Source organism: Macaca mulatta, chromosome 16 (genome assembly GCF_049350105.2).
Source record: "Macaca mulatta isolate MMU2019108-1 chromosome 16, T2T-MMU8v2.0, whole genome shotgun sequence".
NCBI classification, from domain to species: domain Eukaryota; kingdom Metazoa; phylum Chordata; class Mammalia; order Primates; family Cercopithecidae; genus Macaca; species Macaca mulatta.
Genome location: NC_133421.1, coordinates 62,723,080 through 62,750,635, shown reverse-complemented (window position 1 = coordinate 62,750,635; position 27,556 = coordinate 62,723,080). Strand labels below are relative to the sequence as shown.

Sequence of the window (27,556 nt, the reverse complement as noted above, 5' to 3'; positions counted from 1 at the left end):
CCAGGAGCCCCCTACGCCACCCGGCTGGACCTGGGCAGCCTCCTGCCCACAGCCCACCAATGCTTTCTCAGCCCCTCACCTGCCTGGACATCCCTACCCATCACCTGCAAGCTCCCCAGCAGACCCCAACCCTTTCCCCCTCTAAACACCAGCATCAACACTCACCGGGTGGTGGCAATGCTCAGACACCCAGCATGGCCCTCCATACCTAAAATCCTCGGGAAGCCATTCCCAGCCCATGCCCCTCCCCACGCTGCCCCCCACCCCAGCAAAGCTGCTCAGAAGCTGTCCGCATTCTCAGACGGTTGTTCTCCCCACTTTTCTGCCGCCCACCCAAGAGTTCACTTGCCCAGAAGCTCCTCTCAGGGACATCCTGAACCGCCATGTGGCCAAAGCCAGTGGCTGCTTCTCCCCCACTTGTCTTAACCCCTCAGCAGCATCTGACACAGCCAGCCCCTCCATCCCTCTCCAGATCCTGTCTCAGCACCTGAGACCCCACGTTCCCGGCTTTCTTCCTAATCCCACTGGCTCCTTCCTAGTCTTTTCTACTTCCCCTCCCCCACCCTCTACACCTGTAGTTAAACAGCCAGGAGACTCGTCCCCAGGGGACATTTGTGTGGAGGAAGCTGCAGGGTGTGCTATGGCATCTGAGGGACGCTGCTAAACATTGCACAATACACAGGACAGCCTCCCCCAACAAGGAATTATCTGGCCCAAAATGTCAGCAGAGCTGAGGGTAACAGACCCCGCCCCAAAGAAGGCGGAGCTCCAGAACTTTGTCCTGACTCTCCTCTCCTCTCCCTGCACACCGCCCTCAAGGATGTCATCTGTGCCGTGCCTTTAAACCAGGTCCATCTGCTGATGACTACTCCCGAGCCCAGCATCTCCCCCAGCCACAGCCTGGGACCCCCACCCTGCTCAGTGTCTTCATTTGCGGATCCCATGGGCACTTTGCACAATACTTGCCAGGCCATGTGATTTCTTACCATCAAACCTCTTCTCCACCCTCTACCCCCATCTTTTCCAGCCCAGTCAATCCCCCCAGTTGCCCAGAAACCTGGGAGCTACTCTTGACTCCTCCCTTTTCCTCGCCCTTGACATCCCATCCATCAGGAAGTCACAACTGTTCTGCCTCCAAAACATCCTGTCTCTGTCTTTCCTGCCACCACCCGGTCCACACCATCAACGCCTCTTGCCTGGAGGACACACAGACCTTCCCGGTCTCCACTCTTGCTCCTGCAATAATTCTCCAGCAGCAGCTGCAGCGATCATGTTGGAATGAAAAGGAGATCACATCTCTCCGCTGCTCAGGATCCTCTCAAGAGATCCCATTGCCCTCAGAATCAAATCTAAGGTCTCCTGTGGTCTGTCCCTGCCTCTCCTCAAATTCATCTTCACACCTTTCTCACTATGTCAAGCCAGGGGGCCCTTGCAGGTGAGCGAGCCAAGCCTTTCCTTTCTCAGGGCCTCTCTGCTTGCTGTTCCTTCTGCCTAAGCCCCCCTCCCTCACTTCTATATGTGACTGCTTCCTTCTTCCCCTTCAGATCTGAGCTCCAGCATCACCAACATCACCTCCTCAGCGAGGCCTTCTCTGACCATATTTTTCCCTCAATGCAGCTCCCCCTTCTGATCAGCTTGATCCTTTCCAAGAGCTTACTGCAGCCTCAGACTATCCTGGGGACAGGGAGCTTGTCCGTCCTCTCATTTCCATATCCCAGGGCCTACAGTTGCATGCAAGGGCTCATCAATATTTGCTGAATAAATGAATTAATGATCCTTGGAGCACCCTGAGGGCAGGAGATCCATCTCCCATCAGACCCAGAGCTCCTCTCCACTGGCTGGTGGCTCCACATCCAGCACAGGCCTTGGCCCTCCGAACAAACCAGGCAAGAAGACCCCATGGCTGGCAGATGGGCATAGCCCACATCTGGCCTCCACCATCGTGTGGATCCTGAGCTGTGAGCCCTGCTCATCACAGAACTGCTGGACGGGGACAGGGACGTTCAGAGTAGGAGAGAGCAGAGCCCTCCAGGGAGAAAGTTAATGTGACAGTGAGGTGGTGACAAGGGTACCTCTTTGAGGCTAAACCAGCGGGATGACCTGGGACAAGTCAACCGCGCTCCCAGGCCTCAGTGTCTCCAGTTGGTAAATAAGTAAGGTAGTTGGTCACCAAGGCTGCATGCAGCTCCCATGCTGGGGCCGAGGCTGCGGGGACAAGTCACTGTCCCTTTCCCTCCTCTGTCTGACAGTCCATGTCTCTGAAAGAGGCTGGGGCGGGAAGGGAGCACGGAGAGGGTGCCCACGGCCTGGGTGGACGAAGGGCCTGAGGCTGACTTGAAGACTCTCCTCCAATGTCCAAGCCACAGCACCAAGGGAGCGAGCGACATCGGGTTTTGGCCAGCAAGGGAGTGGAGGCATGGTCCTCTAGAACTGGCCAGTGAGCAGTAAGGGGCCAGCTCCTGTCCCTGAACTGGGCTCAGGGCCCCCAGGAGCTACGGGTCAGGCTCCCCGGCAGGGGGAGCCAGCCAAGTTCGCAAGGACCCTTCCTGTGGCTCACGTTAGACTGGAAGGGCTGGCCCGCATGTGGCTCTCCTCGCACAGTGCGCATGGCTGGTCCCTCCCTGCCTCATGGCTCCCACACCACGTGTCGCTGCCAACTTGCTGGCTCTTTTTGGTCTCTGTCAGCCTCCCCTGCCCCGCCCCCCCCACCCCCCCCCAACTTCTCTCAAGGCTTAGCCGGGTCTCTTGCCTTTTTCCTTCAAGCTCATGCACAGAGGCACAGGTAACTGGTCGGTGCTGACAGACAAAGGCCAGGCCTCCCTCTAGTGCCATGCCCTCAGAGCCTTTGTCTCCAGGACACCTCCACTGGGGTCTGTCCCAGGGCCCTCAGACTCACACAGCCCCAGTGGAGCCCCTTGGCTTCCTCTCCCCAAACCTGCTCCTCCAGTGTGCCATTGCCAGGGAGGGTCCCACCACCCACTACCCTCCCTCAGCCCAAGCCAGGAATCCAGGAACCTTATTACCTCCTCCTCCTTTCGTACCTCCCAGCAGCTGGCAAGACCTGGCCCTCCTTCCCCTACAGGGTCTGCTCCACCCAGCCCCACACCACCGCCTTGGTCAGGGCCCCCAGACTCACTCACCTGGACAACAGCAATGGGATTGGCTCCTCCTGTCACAGACACAACCCCAGTCTCCAGGCATCCCCAGCCCACATTTAAAACCCTAGACAGAGCCAGGCGTGGTGGCTCACGCCTGTAATCCCAGCACTTTGGGAGGCCGAGGCAGGCAGATCACTTGAGGTCAGGAGTTCGAGACCAGCCTGGCCAACATAGTGAAACCCAGTCTCTACTAAACTACAAAAATTAGCCGGGCATGGTAGCAGGCACCTGTAGTCCTACCTACTCAGGAGGCTGAGGCTCGAGAATTGCTTGAACCCGGGGGACGGAGGTTGCAGTGAGCCGAGATCGTACCACTGCACTCCAGCCTGGGTGACACAGTGAAACTCCGTCTCAAAAATAGATAAAATAAAATGAAATAGGCCAGGCATGGTGGCTCAAGCCTGTAATCCCAGCACTTTGGGAGGCCGAGACGGGCGGATCACGAGGTCAGGAGATCGAGACCATTCTGGCTAACACGGTGAAACCCTGTCTCTACTAAAAAAATACAAAAAACTAGCCAGGCGTGGTGGCAGGCACCTGTAGTCCCAGCTACTCGGGAGGCTAAGGCAGGAGAATGGCATAAACCCCGGGAGGCAGGGCTTGCAGTGAGCTGAGATCCGGCCACTGCACTCCAGCTTGGGCGACAGAGTGAGACTGTCTCAAAAAAAATAAATAAATAAAATAAAACAAAACAAAACAAAACAAAACAATAAAACCCTGGACAGGCTCTTCCTGGGTATCAAGGCCCCACACTCTGGGCAGGTGCCCAGTTCCCCAGCTCGTCTTCCACCTCTCACCCTGGCTCGCAGCACACCTCTCCCACCTCTCCCCAAGACCTTCTAAGGAGACATCTTCCCTGTCAGGCCCCTCCATTGTCTCCCAGTTTTGTGGCTTCTCATCCTTTTCGTGTCTCAGTCTCTGGACACCTCCCTACCCAGGCCCACCCGCCCCTGTACCCCAGTGTCATAGCAGTTGGAACCATGATGCCACATGCATTCTCTCTGCTTGACAGGAGCGACAGGAGCCCCAGGAGGGCAGGGCTGCCCTGGCTCCCTCACCACTAACTCCCCAGAACCTCCACAGAGGCTCCCAAGCAGGGAGGCCTTAGTCATTCTCCACAGAGGAGCGCCAGTCCTGCCTGGACTTCACCCTCACTTAATCCACAGCAGCCCTTGGGGTAGGATAATATTGTTCCCGTCATACAGATCAGAAAGTGGGGCTCAGGGAAGGTAAGTGGGGTGCCCAAAGCCATGTGCTTGATATATGGCCGGACAGGAACTCAAAGTCTGCCTGCTTCAAAGCTTATGTTCTTTCCAGGGGCCCCCAAGACCTCAGAAGGCAGGGTAGAAAATTCAAATAGCAGTAAGTGGGCCAGGTACGGTAGCTCATGCCTGTAATCCCAGCACTTTGGGAGGCCAAGACAGACAGATCATTTGAGATCAGGAGTTCGAGACCAGCCTGACCTACATGGTGAAACTCTGTCTCTACTAAAAAAATACCAAAAAAAAAAAAATAGCCAGGTTTGGTGGTGAGTGCCTGAAGCTGGAGGCTGAAGCTGGAGAATTGCTTGAACCTGGGATGCAGAGGTTGCTGTGAGCCGAAATCGTGCCACTGCACTCCAGCCTGGGCAACACAGCGAGACTTCATCTCAAAAAAGGAAAACAAATAGCAGTAAGCAGAAGTACAGCAGCTCCAAGTGCCGGGCACTGGGTAAACCCTTTACTTAGATCATCTCATTTAATCCTTAGCAATAGGCTTATGAGCTAGGGATTACTGTTAGCTCCACTTACAGACGAGGACACTGAGTCACGGCCAGGTGACTCACCAAGGCTCTCAGAGCAATGGGTGATGCAGTCAAGAGTCAAACCCAGGTTCATCCTAATCGCCGGGAGGGAAGGCAGTGGTCCCTCCTCCCACTTCTCCAGCCCACAGCGCAGCCTGGGCCAGGGTTTGCGCCCCCTGGTTCCAGTGGCCCTGCCCTTCTCCTCTCAGGGTCCTGCTGGCTCCCTCCCAGGCCCTCCCCATCTACTCCCCGAAGCCCCCTTCGCCTCTCACCTGGATCTCCATGGTGGCTCCTAACTGGTCTTCTTGCCTCCAGCGTGGCCCCTCCCTAACTCACTCCCAGAGAGCCAAATGGACATTTTAAAGCTGTAACTCCCTTGGCAAAAGCCCCCAAAAGTTTTGGTTGCCCTTAGGATGAACACTAAGCCCTTTGCTGGCCTGCCCGCCTTCTTCTTGGGCCTTAGCTCTCCTACGGAAATCACCCCAGCCTTGCTCCTTGTTTTCCATGAGCCCCAGTGGCCATCTTCAGGATGGCCTGTCAAGCCAGGGCCACTATGGGATGATTTCGCCAGAATTCCAAGTACGACTTTATCAGATCCATCCCACAGCAAAATCCACTTCTTTTGTTAACTTCTTTTACATAAGTTCTTCAAATCCCCCTGCCAGGAAGTTCTTCCTAGCATCTAACCTCCATCCTTAATGGCACAACCTACACTGGTTCTTTCTGGCTCCAGAGGCTGTCAGGGTAGGCCTAGGAGAAGCTGGAGGGTTCAGCTTCCACCTCATTCCTCCACCCATCTTACCTTCCCCTTTTTGGTGAGAATCTGCTTATAATACAACCAGCCTTCTCTCCTGATATCACTGAAGGTTGCATCTGAGAGGTCAGAGGTTGAGTGTCGCTTAGAAGGAGCGTCAGCATCTTCAGAGGTGCCCCAGCTATCCAAGGACTGCAGGGAGACAACAGAGGACAATTTAGGGTGGCTCCCACAATGCCAGCATCTCAGGAACCCCATGGACCACTTGCAGCCGCACAGGCCTGGTATATGTCTGTGCTACACCCCGATGTGCTGTGTGACCTCATGGGCGTTGCTTGTCCTCTCTGGACCACTTGTGTTGAGGTCATGAGAAATACATAAAGGAGAAGCCAGAAAGGAGGAAAGGCTATGACCTACCAGCAGACCACATGCCTCACCACACTAGAGGAGCCAATCCGGAGCCTCCTGTAACTTTATAGACTTAGAAGAATTAAGGAAATGGAGGAAGTGATCATGTCAATGAGGAGTTAAATAAACAGGGGAAGTGGGAACATCAACAAAGGCTGAGTGAGTGGAGCAGGTAGTCATGTCCACAAGGAGTTAAACAGAGGAAGTGACAGTGTCAACAGGACTCCAGCCGCAGAGGGTGCAAGTCAAGCGAGAGTTAAGTAAGCAGAAGAAGTGATAAGAAATAAACTAGGTACCAACATCACCGGGGTGTTCAACCAACCAATGAGACAGAGGGCTTGACATCAAGATGGCTTTTCCAGTCCATCTATAATAAAAAACAGCCGGGGAAAGGTGCGGCGGGCATGGTGGCTTATGCCTATAATCCCAGCACTTTGGGAGGCTGAGGCGGGCAGATCACTTGAGGTCAGGAGTTCAAGACCAGCCTGGCCAACATGGTAAAACCCCATCTCTACTACAAACACAAAAATTAGCCAGGTGTGGTGGAGCATGCCTGTAATCCCAGCTACTTGGGAGGCTGAGGCACAAGAATCGGTTGAACCCAGAAGGCAGACGTTGCAGTGAGCTGAGATAGTGCCACTGCACTCTAGCCTGGGCAATAGAGTGAGATTCCATCTAAAAAAAAAAAAAATCACGCATAAAAAATATATATATGATTTTAAAAACAACAATACGTCCAGGTGTGATGGCTTATGCCCGTACTCCCAGCATTTTGGGAGATGATCACTTGAGGCTGGGTGCAGTGGCTCCCACCTGTAATCCCAGCACTTTGGGAGGCGGAGGTGGGTGGATCACCTGAGGTCAGGAGTTCGAGACCAGCCTGGCCAACATGGAGAAACCCCGTCTCCACTAAAAATACAAAAATTACCCGGGCATGGTGCAACATGTCTGTAATCCCAGCTGCTCAGGAGGCTGAGGCAGGAGAATAGCTTGAACCCGGGAGATGGAGGTTGCAGTGAGCAAAGATCATGCCGTTGCACTCCAGCCTGGGCAACAGAGTGAGACTCTGTCTCAAAACAAACAAACAAACAGCTGGGGCTATCACAGGCCTGATCCTACGTCCCCAAGTGCTGAGGCTGGGAACTCCACCTGTCCACCAATCTCAACCCTGTGTTCCGGCCACACCTTTCCAGTGTCCACCCCTGATCCCGTCCCATGAAGACAAGACGCGATGCAAATACTGACTGAGGGTAGTGAAGGAAACAAATGAAGCCCCAAATATAAGCTCGGGGAGCTTCTATTCTAGCTGGGAAGCCAGGCAGGGAGGAAGGGAAACACCAATTGTACATGAGGCGTGCTGAGGAGGAAAACATAGAGTAGCGAAGGGAGGCGTGAAATGTCAGTGGAGGCTGGAATTTCAGGGAAGACCTAAAAAGCCGTGAAGACAGTGGAGAAGTGAGTCATGTGGCTATGGGGGATGGGTCTGGAAAGAGGCAGTCCAGACAGAGGCCCCTGGGTGGGGCTGCGTGGTGTCATTCAGGGATGCTAGGGCCCACAGAAGAGGGCGAGTCCCACGGTGGACACAAGGGTGAGGGGTGCAGGGAGGAGGGGGAAGGCAGGAGCTGGAGCAGGAACCCCCATGCCAAGGCTGTGGCCCCACCTCCCCAACACCCTCTCTCCCCGCACCCTCGCTCCTGTGCACACACACACTTGCAGCTCACCCCGTCGGTGAAGAAGCTCCGGAGCATCCGCAGGCTGGGTATGCGGTTTGGCAGGCGCCTGGGAAGCGAGGGTCAAGGGTGAGGGATGTGGGCAGCAGAGCTGGGACCTCACTATCTCGTCACCCACCAAAACCCAAGGCACAGAGGCCTTCCAGTGGGGGAGGCACACTGTCCCCTGCATAGAGGACCCCAGGGCCAAGAGCCCTGCCCCAGAGCAGCTGGCCAGGGTGGCTGTGGCCACCCCACCCCATGTCCAGACAGCGCCTCACCGCAGAACTCGGCCCTCGTCGCGGAAGGTGTTGAGCCCATCATCGCAGGACTTGGAGCGCTCCGTGGTGATGGCCAGCAGGTAGGAGGAGCGGCGGCCAGCCTTGATGCTACCTGCAAAGCCACCCATGTCGGGCCTCAGGGTCAGTGGGGCAGCAGGTCAGGGGCTTCCCAGATCCCTCCCTTCTGGGCAGGGGCAGGAGGTGACTCTCCCAAGGGGCCCCAGGAGGAGCAGAAACCAGAGGAAGAGGCCAGACATCAAGCAGCAGGCCCAACAGAAATCCCTGGGACTGGGCAGCGGGGGAGAGGGTGGGGCTGGGGGTGTGGGGAGTGCTCACTGCAGTCCTGCGAGTAATGGCGTCCGAGGGTGAAGGTGAAGGTCGGGGAGGATGGGCTGGTGCCCAGGACGGGGGCCGAGTTCATGGCACTGGAGACCACAGCAGAGGCAGGGACATGCTTGGCTTGGAGGTCAATGCTGGGGCTGGTGGGCTCATCTGTGCACGTGAAGGGAGAGAGGTGTGAAGGCGGCAGAGAGTGGAGCCTGCCTGCCCCACCCCAGCCTTGCCAGCCCCTGTGCCACTCGCCTCCGGGCTCAAACACATCTCAAAGGGTCCTGCTGGCAACATGCCCACTGCCAAGCGTGACTGGCCCACTGTCCAGACTGTGGCCATGGAATCCTTCCCTTCAGGAGTGGGGCTGAGCCACCCTCCTTAGACCGGGCTCCTGAGGACAGAGCCAATATTCCCCCATCAGACTGGGAGCCTCTTGAGGGCAGGAACAGTGTCTCCACCATCAGACTGAGGGCACTCAGAAAGAATGAACTGTGTCTCCCCTCTCAGACCAAGAGCCTTCTGAGGGCAGGGGCAGTGTCTTCCCCATCAGACTGAGAGCTTCCTAAGGTAAGGGCTCCCCCATCAGTTGGGGCTCCTCAAGGGGAGAGATTACATCTCCCCCTCAGACAGAGTGTGCTCTGGAAGAAGAGACTGCCTCTCCTGGCCACAGCCTAGAGCCTTCCTTACTCACAGAAGGGGCTGTGTCTCTGCTCTACCGAAGGCTGGCTGGGGGAGCCAGGGCTGTGTCTTCCCCCTGCCCCAGGCCTCCGCCCTCTCACTGTCTGGTAGGGTGAGCTCACCTCCCATTTCCCGCCATCCCTCTCCATTACCCTGCATCTTGCTCTTTCTCCCTAGCCCCGTCTATCCTGCTCCCTCCTGGGCATCTCATATTCAACAGTCCTGAACTTTCTCCCCCTCTCACTCCCAACACGGGGATGAGGCACCATCTCCAAGCCTGGCCAGAAACCTGGGCATCACCCAGCTGCTCTACTCTCTTGCCTCTCCCTCTCCTGCATCCAGTCGAAGGCAAAGCAAGCCTTAGAGGGTTCCCAATGCTTTCAAAAGCCAACCCCAGTGACTGATGAGACCCTTGGGCTTGAAAGGATCCTTACAACCCAGAAGGGGGGTCCTGCCTCTCACTTAAGGGTCTTTGCATATTATATTTCCTCTCCTTGAATATTCTTCCCCTGATGAACTCTTTCTCATCCTTCAAGTCTTAGCCCAAATGTCCTTTCTCCAAGATTCTCACCACAGCCCTTCTCCGAGCCCTTCTCCTTAAGCTCCCTGTCTCACCACATGCCCATCCCAATGGATTGTTCCTGCCTGTCCACCACCCTCTGCTGGACCATCCAGTCCAGGAGAGCATGGAGCCACACACAGGGCCTAACACAAATATCTGGTGAGTGGATGGAGGGATGGAGGGTGGATGGAAGGGACAAAGAGGGAAAGATACAAAGGGAGGATGGAAGGAAGAGTCGAAAGAAAGAAAGATGGATGAATGGGTGGAAGAAAGGATGGAACAAATGAATGAACAAAAGAAGGTGAGAGAGAAGAAAATAAAGAAGGAAGAATAGATGGATGGATGGATGAATGGATGGATGGAACAAATGAATGAACAAAGGAGGGAGGGGGAAGGAAAGAAGGAAGGAAGAACAGATGATGGATGGATAGATGGATGGATGGATGGATGGATGGATGGATGGATGGATGGATGGATGGATGGAGAGAGGGAGAAAAGAGTGTATGGAAAGATGCTGGAAGGATAAATGAATGAGAAGTAGGATAGAAGAAAGGATGACAGAGAACAGAAGGAAAGATGGAAGAATAGATGGATGGATGGATGAACAGATGAATGAATTGACAGAGAAACAAGATGATCCCACTAGCACCCAGCCGAGTTCTGCCCATGATAGACAGGCAGATGGGGTACAGCAGGACACAGAAAGCCAACAGCCAAGTCCCCCAGGACAGCCACATGTGCCATCACTCACCAATAAAGGGGATGGAAGCCAGAGAGTCTTCAGTGGCGGCCAAAGGGGCCACCTTCCTGCCCAGGCGTTCCCCTCGCCCATTGGCCTCTGGCTCTGGGGACTCGTCACCAAATCCAAGGTTCATCTGTCTTGCGGGGGTCAGCTGAACCTTGCGGCCCGTTGGGGGCTTCTGCCTCAGGACCACCTCATCGCGGCGATCCTCCACAGGAGGCTCCAGGGCCCGGGTGCTGGGTTCCGGCCGTACAGCCCTGGGTGGCTCAGAGGCCTCTGGTGGGAACGGTGCAGGTGACTGGGCCAGGTTGAAGGTAGGCAGCCCCCCAAAGGGTGAGTCCCGGAAGGAGAGTGCATGCAGGAGGCCGGTCCGGCGCTGGAATGATGGGCTGTAGCTCCGGTAGCCGATGTACCCGAGGTCATCCAGGCCCTGCAGGCCAGGCGGGGGCGGGGCCTGGCGCCCTGGCAGGTCCCGAGTTGGGCAGACAGGGGTGCGGGCAGACGAACGCTGGGAAGCCCAGCCACACCGCTCAAAGCGGGGTGACACCAGGGCCCCCGGCCCCAGTGCCTCGGCAGAACGGGTGGCCCGGCTCAAGTAGTCATCTGAGCGAGCTCGGTGCCAGCCCTCCTGGCCCAGCTGGCTCAAGGCATCCTGGGAGGTGGAGCAGGGCCACGGGCGGGGGGCAGCCACCTCCTCCAACCGGTCCTGGGAGGCGCTGCGGGCCCGGGGGGCCATGGCTGGGCACCGTCTCTCCCCTGCCCTGCGGGGTACCTGGTTTGACAGCCAGTGTGACAAGGCCTGCTGGCACTCCAGTCTGCTGGGGGGCACCCGGCTGCCAGGCTCCGGGAAGGCACGGGGCGTCCGGGGCTCCGAGGCGAGGTGGGGGAAGGCACCAGGGCTGGGGCGGGGCTGGCTCATCCCCAAGGAAGAGTTGTCTGGGTGGGCACGGGCAGCAGGTGGCACGCAGAGCCCCGGGTCACTCCAGGCAGCAGGACTCCGGGGGTCACTGGGCAGTGCTGAGGTGGGCTCAGGCACCATAGTGGCCCTGGTGGAGGCCCGGGCCGGAGGGGCGTAGGTCTTGCGGGGGTAGCAGATGGGGGGTGGCTCTGGGATGCTGCGGGCCTCTCCGGAATACGGCTCGTTCCCTTTCAGGTAGGCATCCTGGGAGTAGGCCTGGCCGGAGACACAGACAGATGAACAGGGCCAGACAAGTCCCACGGGGTAGGGGCATGGCAGCCCGAGGAGGTCAAGGAGCCCAGGAGGGGAATGAAGGGAGAGGACCAAGCGGTGGGGAGAACGAGGGGGCGGCATAAGTGGGTGGGGGTGGAAGGGCATGTCCAGGGAGAGAACAAAGAAGAAGCAAGAAGCCTTTGAGACACGAGCAAACTCCAGCAAAAGTGGGATTTCGCTAAGACTATGACAAGGACTGCCTTAGCCACAAACATTCCAGCATCTGTTTCCTAGGGTCCTCCCCCAGTCCTGGCCTCCACCGCCTGCCTGCGCCTTATGTCCACCAATGCCCAGAGCTCCTCGGGTGGAGCCGGGAAACCCCACAGAGACCAGTCAAGGTGGCAGATGAGAGAAGAAAGCCGGCTAGGGGTGTGTCCGGGTGGGGCAGAGGCTGGCAGAGCCCAGCTGCCCCTCCATCCCCGGGAATGGGGAGCTGGCTCCTGAGCCACAGGGGTGAGGAGGAATTTGCCCACCTCCTGCCAGGCTTGAAGGAAGGGCCTTGAGCCACCTTCTGCCACCCCTGGGCCTGGAATTTGGCACTGGGAGCTGAGGCTGACGCTGCATTGCTAAGGAGTGACAGGGCCAGCGCCCAGGCCCAGCCAAAAAAGGAGTCAGCTCCCAGGGACAGCGGCCTTGTGGCCTGGGCCCAGCCTGGCCCCTGCTGAGGTGCCCAGGAGCCTAACTCAGGCCAAAGAACCAAAGGGTGGGAGGGTAAAACCAAACAGACACACACACCAACTACGAGGAGACACCGGAAGATACACACCCAGAGACACACTCACACACACACACAGTAAAACACAATGAAACACACACAAATAACTACACCTCCAGTCCCAGGCACAAACATCATGTGATGAGGACAAGCTAAACCACACCCCCGCACACTCAGCCCCTCCAGCTGGCACAGGGGCCGGCACACACATACCTCTCCCTCCTGCCATCCCGCCGTCTCCCCAGGCTCCCGGCATCATCACAGCGGCGGCAGCATCCCAGCCCGCCTCTGCCCGCCCCCAGCTCTGGCTAACCCCCCCAGTGACCACTGCGTCGCCCTGGCCAGGGCCTCCGGTCCCCCTCTGTCTGCCCTCCCTGCGGCTCCCCCTCACCCCCACCCGGCTCTCTCTCGGCTGGCTGGCGGGAGGAGGAGGGAGGAGAGGATGGGTGTGGAGGGGCCTCGCCGCGTCGGTGGTGGCGTCAGCAGCTGCCGAGGCCCGATTGGCCTCCAGCCTTGGCTCCCAACCACAGGAATGCCTGGGCCCCACCCTCCGGCTGGCGGAGATGCGGGGACCAGTGGAGGCCCCCAGATGCTGACATCTGGGGCTGCCAGCCCACCCCAGCCTGGGCAGAAGAACTGGAGGCTGCTGCCCTTCCCACTCCTTGCCCCTGCCAGTTGGAGAGAGTGGGGGACATCCTAGGGTCCCACCCTGTCACTTCCCCATAGCTGGCCTCGCCTCAGCCTGGGGGAGCTGTACAGGAAGGGCCTTGAGACTTGGGGTGAACAGTCTATCTCAGAGCCCCCCTTCCTTCCTTCCTCTCCCCAGAAAGAGCAAGGGGACAATCGAGGTCAGGGGTGGAGGTTTCCAGAGGGGCATCGTGCCAGGCATGGCACTGTGATTACAGTGATTACGAGAGTGCGTCCAAAGCAGAAGCCAGCACAGGGGCTCCCAGGGCCTCCCCGGGGACAGTGACATCAGGGGCAAGTAAGCCGCCATCTGGCTGGGACCCATGAGACCAGGGAGGTGGGCACTGGGCAGAGAGGACCGCCCGGGGCTCCGGGCACAAAGAGGCAGCGTGTAAGTGTGGGCGTGTGTGTGAAAGGGCACGCTTGGGAGTGCAGGGCCTGCTTCGTGCAGTGTCTGGGCCACGCTCTCTGTGTGGCAGGCTACATGCTGTCTTCTAGGTATTCTGAGGTGACGAATGTATAAATTTGGAGTCCTGTAACACGGGTGGACACATGCGCTGAGATGGGCAGGAGGATGCTGTGGTGTTTGCAGGCATACATGTTGTGATAGTGGGGCGTGGGTGTGTAGTTGTGGAGAGGTCCGAGTATGCGAGGTACTATGCTGTTTGTACTGCAGGGAGCCAAGGGGCTGGTGAGTGTTTCATGTTTTAATGTTTGTGGGTGTGTGTTGTGGTGCACTTCGCTGTGTGAGGGTGAACTGTGGCAGTGGGTGCTTGTGTGGTTGTCTCTATTGTGGCACATGACTGGTGCTGTGTATGTATTGTGGTGTGCTTCGTGCTATACAGAGGGTGGGACTGTGGGGCTGTGCTCTGTGGCTGTGTACCTGTGTGTGCTGCTTGGGTACTGCGTGGTGCAGTACTCAGGGCCAAGCGGGGAGAGGATGCAGGGAACAGGCATCTCTACTAGGAGCTGACAAGAACATGCCAGGCTGGCGAAGCCTGTTGGGCCACCCTCCTTCCAGATACCCTGGCAGGAATCCTGCCTGCCAAGGCCAGGACTCCCTCTCCCCCAGCACAGAGCAGCTCCGAATGAAGCAACAACCAGCCCCAGCCCAGGGATGGGCTTGGCATCCCCAATTGGGCAATGTCGGCCTGCGCCCTCCCAGTACTTCCTTCTCTGCCTCCCAGGGGAGCCGGTGCTGCCCCAGGGCTCAGGGGTCTCCTCTCAGGATGCAGGGGCCGGACTCACCAGCTGGAGGATGTCCTCGTCCTTGGGCATGATAGATAGCTCCAGAGTGTCATCGCTACAGAGACAGGCAGAGAGTCAGGCTGGGCCAATGAACAGGGTCCAGGAGGAAGGGATTCTGGTCTCCAGGGCACCCCCAGGGCAAAGGGGCGGGGAGATAATATGGGACAAAGGGTCAGGGGCACTCACCTATTCTGGATCAGAGCTATGACCTGAGAGTAGGTCTTCCCAATGACGCTTTCCCCATTCACCTTTACCAGTCGATCTCCTGAGGACGAGGAGTGCACGACTGGTGACCAAGGGGCATCAAAGGCCCCATCTGAGAACCCCTGTACCAGGCATGGCTAACACTGGGGATAGGAGCCTCCCCAACACCTGGATCCGAGAATCAAATCCTAGCCAGAAGGCAGAAAGTAGAGCCCAGGTAACTGGGGCAGCTCACCTGTGCGAAGCCCTGCCCTGTGGGCAGGGCCGTCTTCCTTCACATTCTTGACAAAGATGGTGTCCATGGGCTCCAGGCGGTGCCGGGGGGAGGGTCCTGGTGGGCATCAGCCAGGTTAGCTGGGGGTGGCTGCTGAAGGTCACACCCATGCACAGCTACACACACAGGGGACACACACTCAGAGAATGATCGCACTCGCCCGGTCACAAACATGCACAGGACCACACATCCACGGGGACATTGGGCAGGCCCATGGAGGCACAGAACCCGACAGGAGGACACAGACCTGGGAGAATGAAAACCTATGGGGACACACCGTAAACACCTCCTGTGTCCTCTTTATGTGCTAAAACTACACTAAAAAGGATGAACAGGCCAGGCGCGGTGGCTCACGCCTATAATCCCAGCACTTTGGGAGGCCAAGGCGAGTGGATCACTTGAGGTCAGGAGTTCGAGACCAGCCTGGCCAATATGGTGAAACCCCGTCTCTACTAAAAATACAAAAATTAGCTGGGTGTGGTAGTACGCGTGCCTGTAATCCCAGCTACTCAGGAGGCTGAGGCAGGAGAAACACTTGAACCTGGGAGAGAGAGGTTGCAGTGAGCCAGGATTGTGCCACTGCACTCCAGTCTGGGTGACAGAGCAAGACCCTGTCTCAAAAAAAAAAAAAAAGAAAAGAAAAAAAAAGGCTCACGCCTGTAATCCCAGCACTTTGGGAGACTAAGACAGAGAGATCATGAGGTCAAGAGTTCAAGACCAGCCTGGCCAACATGGTGAAACCCTGTCTCTACTAAAAAATACAAAAATTAGCCGGGTGCGGTGGTGGGCACCTGTAACCTCAGCTACTCAGGAGGTTGAGGCAGGAGAATTGCTTGAACCCGGGAGGTGGAGGTTGCAGTGAGCCCAGATCGCACCACTACACTCCAGCCTGGTTGATAGAGCCAGACTCCATTTCAAAAAACAAACAAAAAAAGGATAAACAAGCACAGCCCTTGTCCTTCCAGAGCTCCCTGTCCAGTGGGGGAGGCAGATTCTCACATTCACAGGTGCACACACAAGTCATGAAACAGAGGAAAGGGCGCCATACAAGAGGCCATAACAGTTCTGAAGACACGTGGCAGGGTCAGATGCCCTCCTCGCAGGGATGCCCACTCCCGCAGACCCAGCAAGACACCTAATGTTCACATCCCTCACCTCTTCCTTTCCCCAGGCTCAGGGGCTCCAAAGCAGAGGTCCAAGGCCCCTAGGATGGGCACAAATTGCATTGCACCCCAACAAAGTTCCTCTGCTCCTAAGTGCTGCTAACTCTAAGCTAACAGAGAAATGGGCCTGCTCTAGGCCAGCTGGCTCCTCCCCCACCACAGCCTCTGGATGGGGATGCAGGAGTGTCCTATGGCTGCCCAACAGAAGCCCCAGTGTCGGAGCAGGAAGGCTGCCAGAGAAGGCACTCTGCCTTTCAATACCCTGGGAGCCTGGGTGTCTGCCAGGGGCCTCTGGGGAGCAAGGGCCACAGCAAGGGGAGTCAGGCTTACATCGTAGGAGAGAAAGACCTTGGGGCCCCCTGACTTCCACCAGGACTCTACTATCTCCACCTCCAAGGACAGCCTTTGCTCAGCATTCCCACCACCAGCCCCCAGGCCCTGTAGCCCTGCCCTGCCTTGTTCTAGGCTGGGAGCAGCTTGAGGGCAGGGGCCAGGTGCAGACACCCATCTGCTCCCCAGAGTGCCGCCCATAGTGTGCTGAGCTCAGCAAACTTCTGTTAAGGAAATGTCCAAGGGAGACAAATGTGAGAAAAGAAAGGGGGAGAACAGAGAGAGAGGAAGAGGCGCCCAGAGGGGGCCAGACCCAGGGCACAGACAGGAGCAAAGGCAGGAACAGGAGTCAAGGGAGGGGGCACAGAAAAGGACAGGCAGACTTGGCAGGGACAAGGTGAGACAGGAGCTGGAAGATGAGTCCCCGTGCAGGTCCAGCGCCCACCAGTCCTCCCTTACCTCCTCCACGGCCTCCATTCTCTTCCTCCTGCAGGGAACAGAGGGGTGGGTGTTGGCCTCAGTCCAGCCCTCAGCAGCCAGGGTGGCCCAGCTCCAGTGGGCAGGGCCCCTTCAGGTTCCTGCCACCCCTTATCTCCTCCCAAGTAGCTCAGCAGGGGAGGGTGCAGGAGGGGTGTCCAAGGGGCACCAGGTCCCAAGCCAAGTTCCCCAGTGACATGCGACCCCACCACCCCAGCACCTTAACCATCGGGGAACCCACAATCCAGCAAGTGACCCAAGACCCCTTCCCTGGGGGAGCTCCCAGCCCAGTGCGGGAGGCATCACATAGGCTCACACACACAGAAGACCCGGGCAGTCACAGATAGGCGCATGACAAGTGCAAACTACAGCTATCGGCTCCAGGGAACGCCAAGGGGAGGCCTGATTAGAGTCCTCCTGGGGAGGGGACTCAAAGGCATCTGAGGGTGGCGGGGAGAAGGCACTGTGGATGAGGGAGGCGGGGCATGCAGATGCTGGCTGGCAGGGATAAGCGCTCACAGCACACCAAGGGCTGAATCGCTGAGTTAAAGGAGAAAGTCAACAACTGCAAGTGACAATACTCAGGCTAAAGCACTCAGGCTTACAGAACAGAAAGAGGGAGCCAATGGAAGTTCTTTTGTGGGAGAGAGTGGAGGTGAAAATGCCAGTTAGGGGAGAGGATTCTGGCACCCGGGTGCAGGGTATCAAGGGGACCCATTGGGAGGCCTCTGGGATCACCCTGGTAGGTGATGGCACTAGACTTGGGCAGGGAACGAGGAAGGAGGGCATGGAGGTCAGAGGAACAGGCTCAGCCAGCTGGATGTGGCATTTTAGAGCTGGATCGGACCTTCAGCGTCATCTCTTCTAACTCTCTCCACACATGTGTCCATTGTATAGCTCACAGGGCAAGGTGTGTTCAAGGCCACTCAGAGACTCAGTGGCAGAGCCAGGGCTGGAACCCAGGCCTCTGTGGCACCCCAGTGAGGGCAGTGAGGGTAGGGTGGGTCACAAGAAGGCTGTTGGGCTCTTCTTGGGAGCAAGCACTCTGCCCCCATCCTCCCATGTGGGGTGCACTCCAGCTGATGCAAACTGACAGCACTGCGAGCGGGTGGCAGAGGCAGACAGATGCATTTGGACGGCTGAGCTCCCTGCAGGCTCCCAGGCGGCAGCATGAAGGACGGGAGAACACAGCCTCCTCCCGCCTCCAGGCCAAAGGCCCCTCCCAGCCCTGGGCAGGTTCTGGAAAGGAGAAGCAGCCTATCCCTGGCTGTCACCCTTCAGCAGGGTCCCCTGAGAGAAGGTGCTGGGGGCAGAAAGAGGGACATTCTGGGGAAAGAGTGAAGGAAGTACTGGGGTTTCTGGAGAACTAAGGGGCTAGTGTCCTTGGGCATGAAGGAGGGGTCTGTGCTCCCTCCACACACCATCAGCACCCACGTATGTTCTTAAGCACAGCTGTAGCCAATGAGAACAGTTATGCAGGAGCCCCAGAGCTTCCGGCATGCATGTGAGAGCTGCAAGTTACATGTACACATGACATGTATTTGCGGACACTATATGCACACATAAAGAGATACACACGTGCGTGTCCATGGCCAGCATGTGGTGCACAGAGACATGCGAGCACACGAACACAGACAGTGAAGTCCCCTGTTTGGTTCTCTGATAGGTGGGACCAAGGGAGAGTCCCCAATAGCTAGCTGTGCAGGCAGATCCCAGCCCTAGGGAAAGTGGATAGAGGGGTTCATTGAGTCCAAAATCAGTGTTTCCTCCCTGCTGGAAAAGAAGTGGGAAGGGGAGCAGAGCCCTAGTGGGGAGCTCTGGTTACTCCCTGGGGCCCCTTCTGTCTCCTTCCCACACTTCTGCTTCGCTGTCAGGGAACCCCCCTCCCCAGCTCACAGCCTTGGATTGGGGTCAGGACCCCTGGTTCCTGGACTCAGAGAACACAACGTTTACATTAGGGCAGGAAGGACTCTGAGGGGTCAAGGTGATAAATGCCCTCAGGTTCCAGCACGAGAAATGGAGCCTGGAGATGGGGAGGCGGCCCCAAATTCACAATGAGTGAGGAGTTGTCCCAGGACTGGAACTCTGGGCTCCTGTGTCCCAGCCTGGGTCTCTTTCCAGCGCACTGAGCTGTCGCCAGCAGGGACCAGGGGTGTGCTGGGAGGGCTTCCACAGGAGTGCTGGGCCCCTGAGAGCTCACGCTGGAGAGGAGAGAAGCAGCCCCAGCTCAGAAGCAGTTGGTAGATCAGGAGTCCCAGGAACTCCCAGACAACTGTTCGCCTTCCAGAGACAAGCATCTGGAGGTGTGAGGTAAGCATCCTGGCTGCCCACCTGCAAGGTCCTTGCCCTGCACCAGCCACCCCTCCTGGTCTCCTGAGAAGACCCAGGCCACAGTGATTAAAGTGTTTGTCCATGGTCACACAGTGCAAATCACCCAGCCAGGGCTGGCACTGCCTCCCTGCAGTCCTCCTCCCCAGGCCACGGCAGAAGGGAGTCAGGCCGGACCCCAGGAGGGACCCCGTCTCTGAGAGGGTCAAAGGACCATGAAGGGGACTGGCACAAAAGAGTCTCCCTCCCCCATGAAAGCTTCCTCAGACCAGGCCAGGGCAGTGGCGAGCCAGGCATACCTTCAGGCTGCAGTGCACGGCCGACTCGGGCGGGTACACGATGAAATGGCGCAGAGTGAAGCCAAAGCCGTCCTGGGGACTTTTGTGCAGCAGCAGCGTCCTCGGCCCCTGCCAGGGGAAGGGGCGCCTAGGAGAGCACCCATCTCTTGGGCCCAGTGGCAGCTGTGGGAGACAGGGAGGCCAGGCTGAGCGCCCGTGTTGCTGACACTTCTGGCTGTTTGCACCGCCTCCTGCAGCCCACAGGACCGGAGGGGCACCGAAAGGGGTCTTTCGCCCTAGGGTTGCCAGGCACCCTCCCTCCCCTGACCTCCTCCTCATCCCTTCCTTCCTCTCCCACCTTCATCAGCCCAATAGCTTTTTCCTTCTTTCCTTTACACTCAGTCCCCTCATAATGTCTTTGCCTTCAGGAAAATAACTCACTAAAACAAGTTCATTCAGTTCAGTTCAGCTGAGTTCAGCAAATGTTCACTGAGCACCTACTATGTGCAGGACCCTGGATACATAGCCTTCCTGCACAATGCCTGTCGTTGTCTTAGCTCATGCACAATCTCACACACACACATGCACACATACATGCACTCCCAGACAGACACATACTTATGCAGACACAGCCACAGCCACAGCCACATACACTCATGCAGATGGAACATACCACAAACATACAGACAAGCATGTGCAAATGTGCAGACACACAGATACACACAAATGAGTACATATGTGCACACTTATGTAGACACATAGATATGCACAGAGTTGCAGAGAATCAAAGTCCTGCACACACAACGCACATACAGATGCATGCACATGCATCACAGACATGCAGATACACACAGGCACAGCAGACCGGTACCCACCCATCCTTCAAGAACAACAGCAGGAACACAGGGGGGACCAAGAACCAAGAGGGAGTGGACTGGACATCAGACACCTGAAGGGACTTCCTGAGGCTCCAGAGCCCAGCCCAGAGGCCTGGCTGGTTCACCAGAAAGGCTGGGGGTGGCTGGGCCGGTGGCTCACACCCCTAATCCCAGCACTTTGGGAGGCCAAGGCGGGTGGATCACCTGAGGTCAGGAGATCGAGATCAGCCTGGCCAACAGGGTGAAATGCTGTCTTTACTAAAAATACAAAAATTAGCCAGGCATGGTGGCTGGCACCTGTAATCCCAGCTACTTAAGAGGTTGAGGCAGGAGAATCGCTTGAACCCAGGAGGCGGAAGTTGCAGTGAACTGAGATTGCACCACTGCACTCCAGCCTGGGCGACAGAGCAAGACTCCGTCTAAAAAAAAAAAAAAAAAAGGCCAGGAGTTTCAGAGACACTAAGCCTCCTGTCAGACCTCCCAAAATTCTTGGGATTCTCCAAGATGATGTGGCAGAGGTGTCTGAAGGCAAGAGTTTGGAGGGGGCACACAGGTCTGTTTCTGGGGCAAGAAGCAAAACAGATAGTGCCTGAGAGAGGGTGCCCTTTGGGAAACAGAGAGGGAAGGCGGGTGACAGGAGGGTATCAGATGGATGGTGCTCATGGAGCCCAGCTGGGGAAGATGGGAGCCACGGGGAAGCTGCCTGGCTTTGAAAAGCCAAGAGGCCACCTAGAGGACTCTTAAATCCGTAACATCACATGGCCTAACCTCTATGTTGTCCCTAGTCCAAGCCCCTCAGAGGGCAAGAAGCCCCCACCACCAACACTCCTCACTCCCCTCAACTCCTCATTAGTTCTGGAGTGAGGAATTCCCACTTCACTAGCAACATCCCCTTTTGTCCCCTTCTCATAGCTGGAGAAACATCTGCCACTCAAATGTCCTGATGCCAAGTTCATTCATGGACCATCCACCCTCCTGTCCACGCACACAGTGGAGGGAGACAGCTGCCCTCTGCTAAGGATTTCCGCATAGAGGAGAGCCTGGCTGTGGTCGAGCAGGCCTGGGGAAGAGGCTAGATCCTCCAATCTCAGAAGATTAAAGAAAAATGTGACACAGACAATAGGCAATAGGCCTGCTTCATACAGCCCCAGGGGATAGAGCCAGGTGGAGTATACAAGAGGCTGAGTGGCGCTCCAGGCAAGGGAGACAGACCATTCTAGACTGTTCTAATCCTATACAGTCTGGAAAACTACCCTGATGAGGCTATGAGTGCCCCCTACCAGACAGGGGCCATGCAAAAGCTGGAAGACCCCCAGTCCAGAGGCCTCAGCAGGGGTTCTGACATCAGGGGTAGTCCAGCATCTTCCACTTGTAGCTTTAGCCTAGCCTCTCCCACGGTGCCCTGCACCCCCATGGGGGCCTGGGGAGCCCAGAGGAGAAAATTCTCTGGGAATTCTGCTGAGGTCTGAAATCCCCCGGATTTCCCATCTCTGCTGACCTGGCAAGGAACTGATCAGGGAGCGAAGAGGGTCTGGGGGTCCCCTCATCAACTGCCCTCTCCTACCAGAAGCCCCTGCTCCTCCCCCGTGTGGGCTGCCCCCTGCCTGTCCCCCACCCAGGCTCAGAGCTGAGGCTGTTTGCAGGGCCCATTGTTTTGCTACTGTCCTGGATTAAGGTTCAAGCCACCAGCTGCCCCAGTGACGAAAAGTGACTGGGACAGGTCCCCGCACGCCCCCCCCCCCTCCCCCAGCACACTTCCTGCCTGGAGCTGCCGGCTGCCTCGGGGGGATGCTCCCTGGGAGGGCCTGCATGTAATCCAGGGCAGGAGGCATGCCTTCCTCTCCAGGTCCCCTCCTCACCAATCACTACCAGCATTCCCTCCCTTATCTCTGCCTCTCCCTTTCCTCTGTTCCTTCCTTCCAGTCTCCTTCCTCCCACCTCTTCCAACTAGGCTCTTGAGAATGTCAGCTACCACACAGGCACAGCTACCACACCCCTGCTTGAAGAGGAGATATCAGGACACCCAACAAGAGCCACAGCTGGCATCACCCCTGTGGGAAGTTCTTCCTTAGGTTTAACCTCAATCCTTCATGCTATTTTACATGCATGTTTCCTCTCCTCCCCTGTGACCTGGGACAGAACTGAGTCTTGTGCTCATCTTGAGGTGGGGGAGGTGATAGGTGCAAAAACAGAGAAGCAGCCGTTGATAACAACTAGAAAGGTGCACAGCTCACACACACACAGCTCTGCCTCTCTGACTTAGGCACAGAGACAAGGGGACTGAGAGGGAGTCGCTCAGGGGACACAGGGACATTGCTGATTAAATTCTCCTGGACTGGATCTATTTCCAAACACTCCCACCCTCATGTCAGGAAAGAAAGAGACGTCCAAAAATATCAGCTGATGGTGACAGCAGGGCAGACGGCCTTAGGCCACAAATTAGGCAGAGGTGGACACGTGGTGGGTTGGCAGCACCAGGAACTAGAACCCAGGAGCCCTGCTCCTCCCCCCGGGAGCATAAAGAGGTCATTGCAGGGAGCAGTGTTCAGGCCGGGCATGGCGCCCACTGTGACTCACACCCTACCAGCCTGGTCCATCTCGGATATCAGAAACACGGCAGTCCCCCAGCCCAGCCCTGTCAGCCCTGAGAGCACTCACTACCCGCAGGGGCCCGTCTGCCACTCAGCCTCCTCTGCCCACTAGGAAACCCTCGTGTGCCGTGTCCAGGTCCCCTACCAGGGGTGGGCTGGGTCGTGTGCCCTGCTCCATTCAGTGGTGCCTCTGCCTGCCCCGGACTCAGGGTCCCTGCCCGCCCACACCCTCTGGGATTCCTAGAAGCCCCAGCGTCTCTTCAAACACTCTGGTCCCTTCCATCCTTCCACTGCCTGGAAACCGAGAGGGCTGAGCCCTCTGGAGGCCTCGACCAAACTGGGGGTTGTCATCCCAGAAGCCCTGGCAGAGCTCCAAGCCACAAATCCTGCCACCCTCAGCCCCGTCTCTCAAGCGCCTCACTCACTCCCCGCTCCAGGGGCATCAGTCCTGGAATGCAGGGCGCACACAGCTCAAAGGCCGCAGGGAGTTGGTGACCCAGTCCCACTCAGACCCCGACAAGTCCTGCCCCGGCCCCGGCCCCGGCCCCGGCCCCGCGGCGCTCACCCTGGCCCGGCGCGGCCCGGGCGCGCGGCGGTCGCTGTGACTGAGGCAGGGGAGCCAGAGACAGCGCGGTTCTGGGGCGCTGCAGTCCACACCGACGGCGCGCTCCCAGCGCCAGCCCCCGGCCCCCGCGCGCTCCACGCGCCACACGGCGCTGCCCACCAGCTCCGCGGCCGGCGGGGACTCCCAGGTCCGGCCACCGCCCCGGCCCCAGTACGCCTCAGGCCGGGCTTCCGGAGCCGCGTGCGCCGCGCGGGGGCCCGGGGCAGCTGCTAGGTGCCCGGTAGACGGCGTCCTCGACCGCCCGGGTGGCCGGCGGGCCCCGGGGGTCCCCGCCCGCCCCCCGGAACCGCGGGCCCTGGGCCCGGGGGCCCCGAAGGGATGGACGGCCCGCGCGGACGGCGGCAGGACGGCTGGAGCGGCTCCGCGCCTCCCGTGCCTCCCGGCTGAAGGCGCCCGAGCCCCGACACGCCCGCGAGTCGCGCAGGGCTGACGCCTCCCCCTCCGGGGCGGCCCCTGTCCGCGGCCGCCCAGATCCCACACTCACACCCCACACGCCAGGGCACTACACAGTCCCCCACACGACCACACCCTCGCAGCCTCACACGCAGACGGCAGCCCTCGACCCAGACATGCACTCTCCCCCAGCCCGCACACCTTGCACCCTTCCAGCACACACACACACACACACACACACACACACACACACGCGCGCGCGCGCACGCACATCTGCCCCATGCACCCAGAGAAACAGTCACACATGCTCCAGGTGCCCCTCACTCTGCTTCACACCCTACCCACTCTGTACAGACCCGCACAACACACATCCACCCTCCCACACACACTCACCCTATGTGCATATACCCCAGAAACATACTATCCTCCCCCCCCCACACACAGGACTCTTCCACATCGTATACACACACCTCAGACATCCGCCCAAGTGTATACGGTCCACACACTCACAGACAGATGCATGTGCAAGCATACCAGACCCACATTTACCCACCCACACACTCCACACATACCCCACAGGGACCCCCACAACATGGCAGATGCCACGCACACACGGCACAGCTCAGGCACTCCAGGCACAGATGCCACAGCCCCTCAGGTGCTACACACACTGCCCCGCACAGAGTGACAGCCACATACCCTTAGGTGCAGGTGAAGTCCCCAATACCCCTGTGGGAACCACCCTCCTCCCCAGGACTCCCTACCCATTAGCTCTACCTAGAGGGGCACCACAAGCTGATGATCACTCAAAGCTGGCCCCTCTTCCACCCCCTGGCATGTGAGCCAGACAGGAAACGCCATGTTGTGCTAGCCCCTGCCCTGCTCGCCCTTCCTGGCTCTCCCTCTTCCCAGGCCCCATCCAGGTGGGGCTAGCAGAGGCCTTGGCTCGTGGATGTGTAACCACCATTATCATTTCTAGCCCACTTGACTGTTCACCAACAATATCACTACAGTCATTTGCTGTGGCCCGGGGCCATTACTATGGCCTCATTTGTAGGGAAGGAAACAGGTCCAAGAGCACCCAGCTTGTTAGGGCAGCATGGGGACTCCAACCCCACGACCCCTCATCCCAACTTCTATCCTACACCCAAATCCTAGCCAGCAGCCAGGAAAGCGGGGCAGCTCCAGCCCAATCCCACTCCCGAATCTAGGAGGAGCCAGATGGGAAGTGTCATAAAGGTTGGGCCTTTTGGGGGCAACTACCAGAAGGAAGCACCAAGCAGGTGCAGCTCCCCTTCCCCCCATTCCACCATCCACTGTCCCCAGCAAGAACCTGCCAGGAGGGTGGCCCAATGGGGAGGTAGGAAATCCAGAAAGGGGGTGGGGGGTGGGAGATGGAGGGGCAGAGATGGGGAGGGGCCTGGGGGCAGAGGGGGGGAAGGGAGGAGACAACGAAGTGTCAGAAGGTGAAGGAGCATTGGCCGGGCGCGGTGGCTCAAGCCTGTAATCCCAGCACTTTGGGAGGCCGAGATGGGCGGATCACGAGGTCAGGAGATCGAGACCATCCTGGCTAACACGGTGAAACCCCGTCTCTACTAAGAAATACAGAAATAGCCGGGCGAGGTGGCAGCGCCTGTAGTCCCAGCTACTCGGGAGGCTGAGGCCGGAGAATGGCGTGAACCCGGGAGGCGGAGCTTGCAGTGAGCTGAGATCTGGCCACTGCACTCCAGCCTGGGCTACAGAGCGAGACTCCGTCTCAAAAAAAAAAAAAAAAAAAAAAAAAAAAAAAGAAGGTGAAGGAGCAAGGGATGGGAAGGGAGCCTGAGGGACAGAGGTGGGAGGGGAGGGGGAAGGGAGCAGAGCAGACCACGAGGGAGGTCCGGATCAAGGGAGGGAGAAGGAAGAGAGAGGAAGGGTGAGGGTGAGGCGTGTGGGGGCGGCTGCCTGTGTCAGCCAGGGAGCTGGTTTTGTTCTCCTGTTTCCTGTTTGCTATTTGCTGGGCTCCCCCTCCGTGCAAGAGCTGGACCCACCACCCCCACCCTGGCGGAAGCCAGATGGGAAGAGTGAGGCTGCCACGAGCTGAGTCAGGAGAGCTTAGGGGGAGAGCGGGAAAGGACTGCAGCCAGGGAGAGCAGGACACGCTATCTCCATCAGCACCCTCTCCCGCCCCACTTCCATCGCTAGAAAACTAAGGATTCCGTGTTGGGACCACTCCTGCCCTGGCCTGCCCTGTGACTCTGTCATACTCTCCAAAGGCCAGACCCTCCTAGACCAGCTGGAACCACCATCAAGCTGTCCCCAGCCATGTCAGACTCTGGGGCCCCAAGCGGAGGGCAATCAGATGTCTTCAGCTCCAAGTCTGGCCTGTCCTCCCAGCAAGCAGCCAGTAAGTCCTTCCAGCTGCCTAACTTGCGTTCCTCTTGCTGCTAGTCCAGTCCCTGGTTCTAAGGAAATGGAGTGACTCTCCCCTGTCATCCCCCATGGAGCCGCTGATGGCCAACAGGTACTGCTGTGTGCCCAGATCAAGAATCCACCTCTGCAGAATTCAAAACCGCTGAGGGTTCTGGGGCAGCAGGGAGGAGAGAAGTGGAGACGCAACATGGGTTTTCTGTATTCAGATTGCAGAGACCCTGGAAGGGATCAACCATATACAATGTCCATTTCCTGCCCTCTAACCTGGCAGGGCAGCAAGGCGCAACCAAGGAGGTAACAGATTCCTCCAACACAAACCACACACCTTTCCTTCCCCACCCCCACCACCTCCACACCCAGCTGCCTCTGTGGGGACTTCAGGGCGAGAGTGCACCCAGTGGGGCCTCAAAGGTTGTATGAAGCTTGAATAAATGATCCTCCAGGCCTGGGGAGCCTCTCTGCTCCCTCCCCCATTTCCTCTGGGAAAGGAATGTGGGGTGGGCCCTAGAGGGTGGTGGGGGAGGGGGCCCAGGGCTGGGAAATACCAGGCGTAGCTGAGATTCTATTCCAAGCCTTCCTGCCTAGCGTGAGTCCTCCCCCCACGCCCTGCCCAGCTTCCTCCCCCTGCATCAGAAATTACCCTGCTGAGCTGCCCCTCCCATCCCCCTCTAGTTTGACCAGCTTGCAAAATCCATTCAACCTCATCTTCCTGAGGGTCCCTGGTGAGGGGCTTGAAGGCTGCATCCCCAAAGGGAGGGCATCCAGTCTTCACTCCTTCCAAGAGATCATTGTCTTTTACTATTTGAAAGCACTTTCACTTGTTCTCATTTGACACTTACCCTAAGAATCAAATAACCAGAGATTTTTTTTTTGACATCCGTTTTTCAGTTACAGAAACTGAGGCTTGGTCAGGCGTGGTGAGTCACGCCTGCAATCTCAGCACTGGGAGGCCAAGGTGGGCAGATCGCTTGAGCCCAGGAGTTTGAGATCAGCCTGAGCAACGTGGTGAAACCCGATCTCTACAAAAAACACAGAAATTAGCCAGGTGTGGTGGCACGTGTCTGTAGTTTCAGCTACTCAGGAGGCTTAGGTGGGAGGATCACCTGAGCCTGGGAGGTGGAGGTTGCAATGAGCAGAGATCACACCATTGCACTCCAGCCAGGGAGACAGAGTGAGACCCTGTCCCTAAATAAATAAATAAGAATAAAATTTTTTTTAAAAACTGAGGCTCAAAGAGAACAAGTGACTAGTTCAAGGACTCATTTTTACTAAGCTGGGACCGGATCCCAGGGTTCTAACCACTTACCAGATCTTTTT

General features: G+C 57.7%; 1 protein-coding gene across 10 annotated transcripts in view; it reads right to left on the bottom strand.

Annotated features, from left to right (window-relative positions):
• Nucleotides 1-27,556, bottom strand: part of ARHGAP23 (Rho GTPase activating protein 23) — an 87,476-nt gene that overhangs the window by 35,369 nt on the left and 24,551 nt on the right. For 4 of the 10 annotated variants that reach the window (XM_077971374.1, XM_077971375.1, XM_015119488.3 and 1 more), the window contains exons 2-11: nt 19,362-19,523; nt 16,717-16,744; nt 14,726-14,821; nt 14,473-14,551; nt 14,287-14,341; nt 10,415-11,579; nt 8,430-8,585; nt 8,094-8,205; nt 7,825-7,882; nt 5,744-5,887 (exon numbers count right to left, since the gene is read on the bottom strand). In XM_077971374.1, the coding sequence (XP_077827500.1) occupies nt 5,744-5,887; nt 7,825-7,882; nt 8,094-8,205; nt 8,430-8,585; nt 10,415-11,579; nt 14,287-14,341; nt 14,473-14,551; nt 14,726-14,821; nt 16,717-16,744; nt 19,362-19,523 (2,055 nt within the window). Of the gene's footprint in view, nt 1-5,743; nt 5,888-7,824; nt 7,883-8,093; nt 8,206-8,429; nt 8,586-10,414; nt 11,580-12,564; nt 13,029-14,286; nt 14,342-14,472; nt 14,552-14,725; nt 14,845-16,716; nt 16,745-19,352; nt 19,524-27,556 lie in introns of those variants that run through there. The other 6 variants (XM_077971368.1, XM_077971370.1, XM_077971376.1 and 3 more) reach the window with 3 other exon arrangements.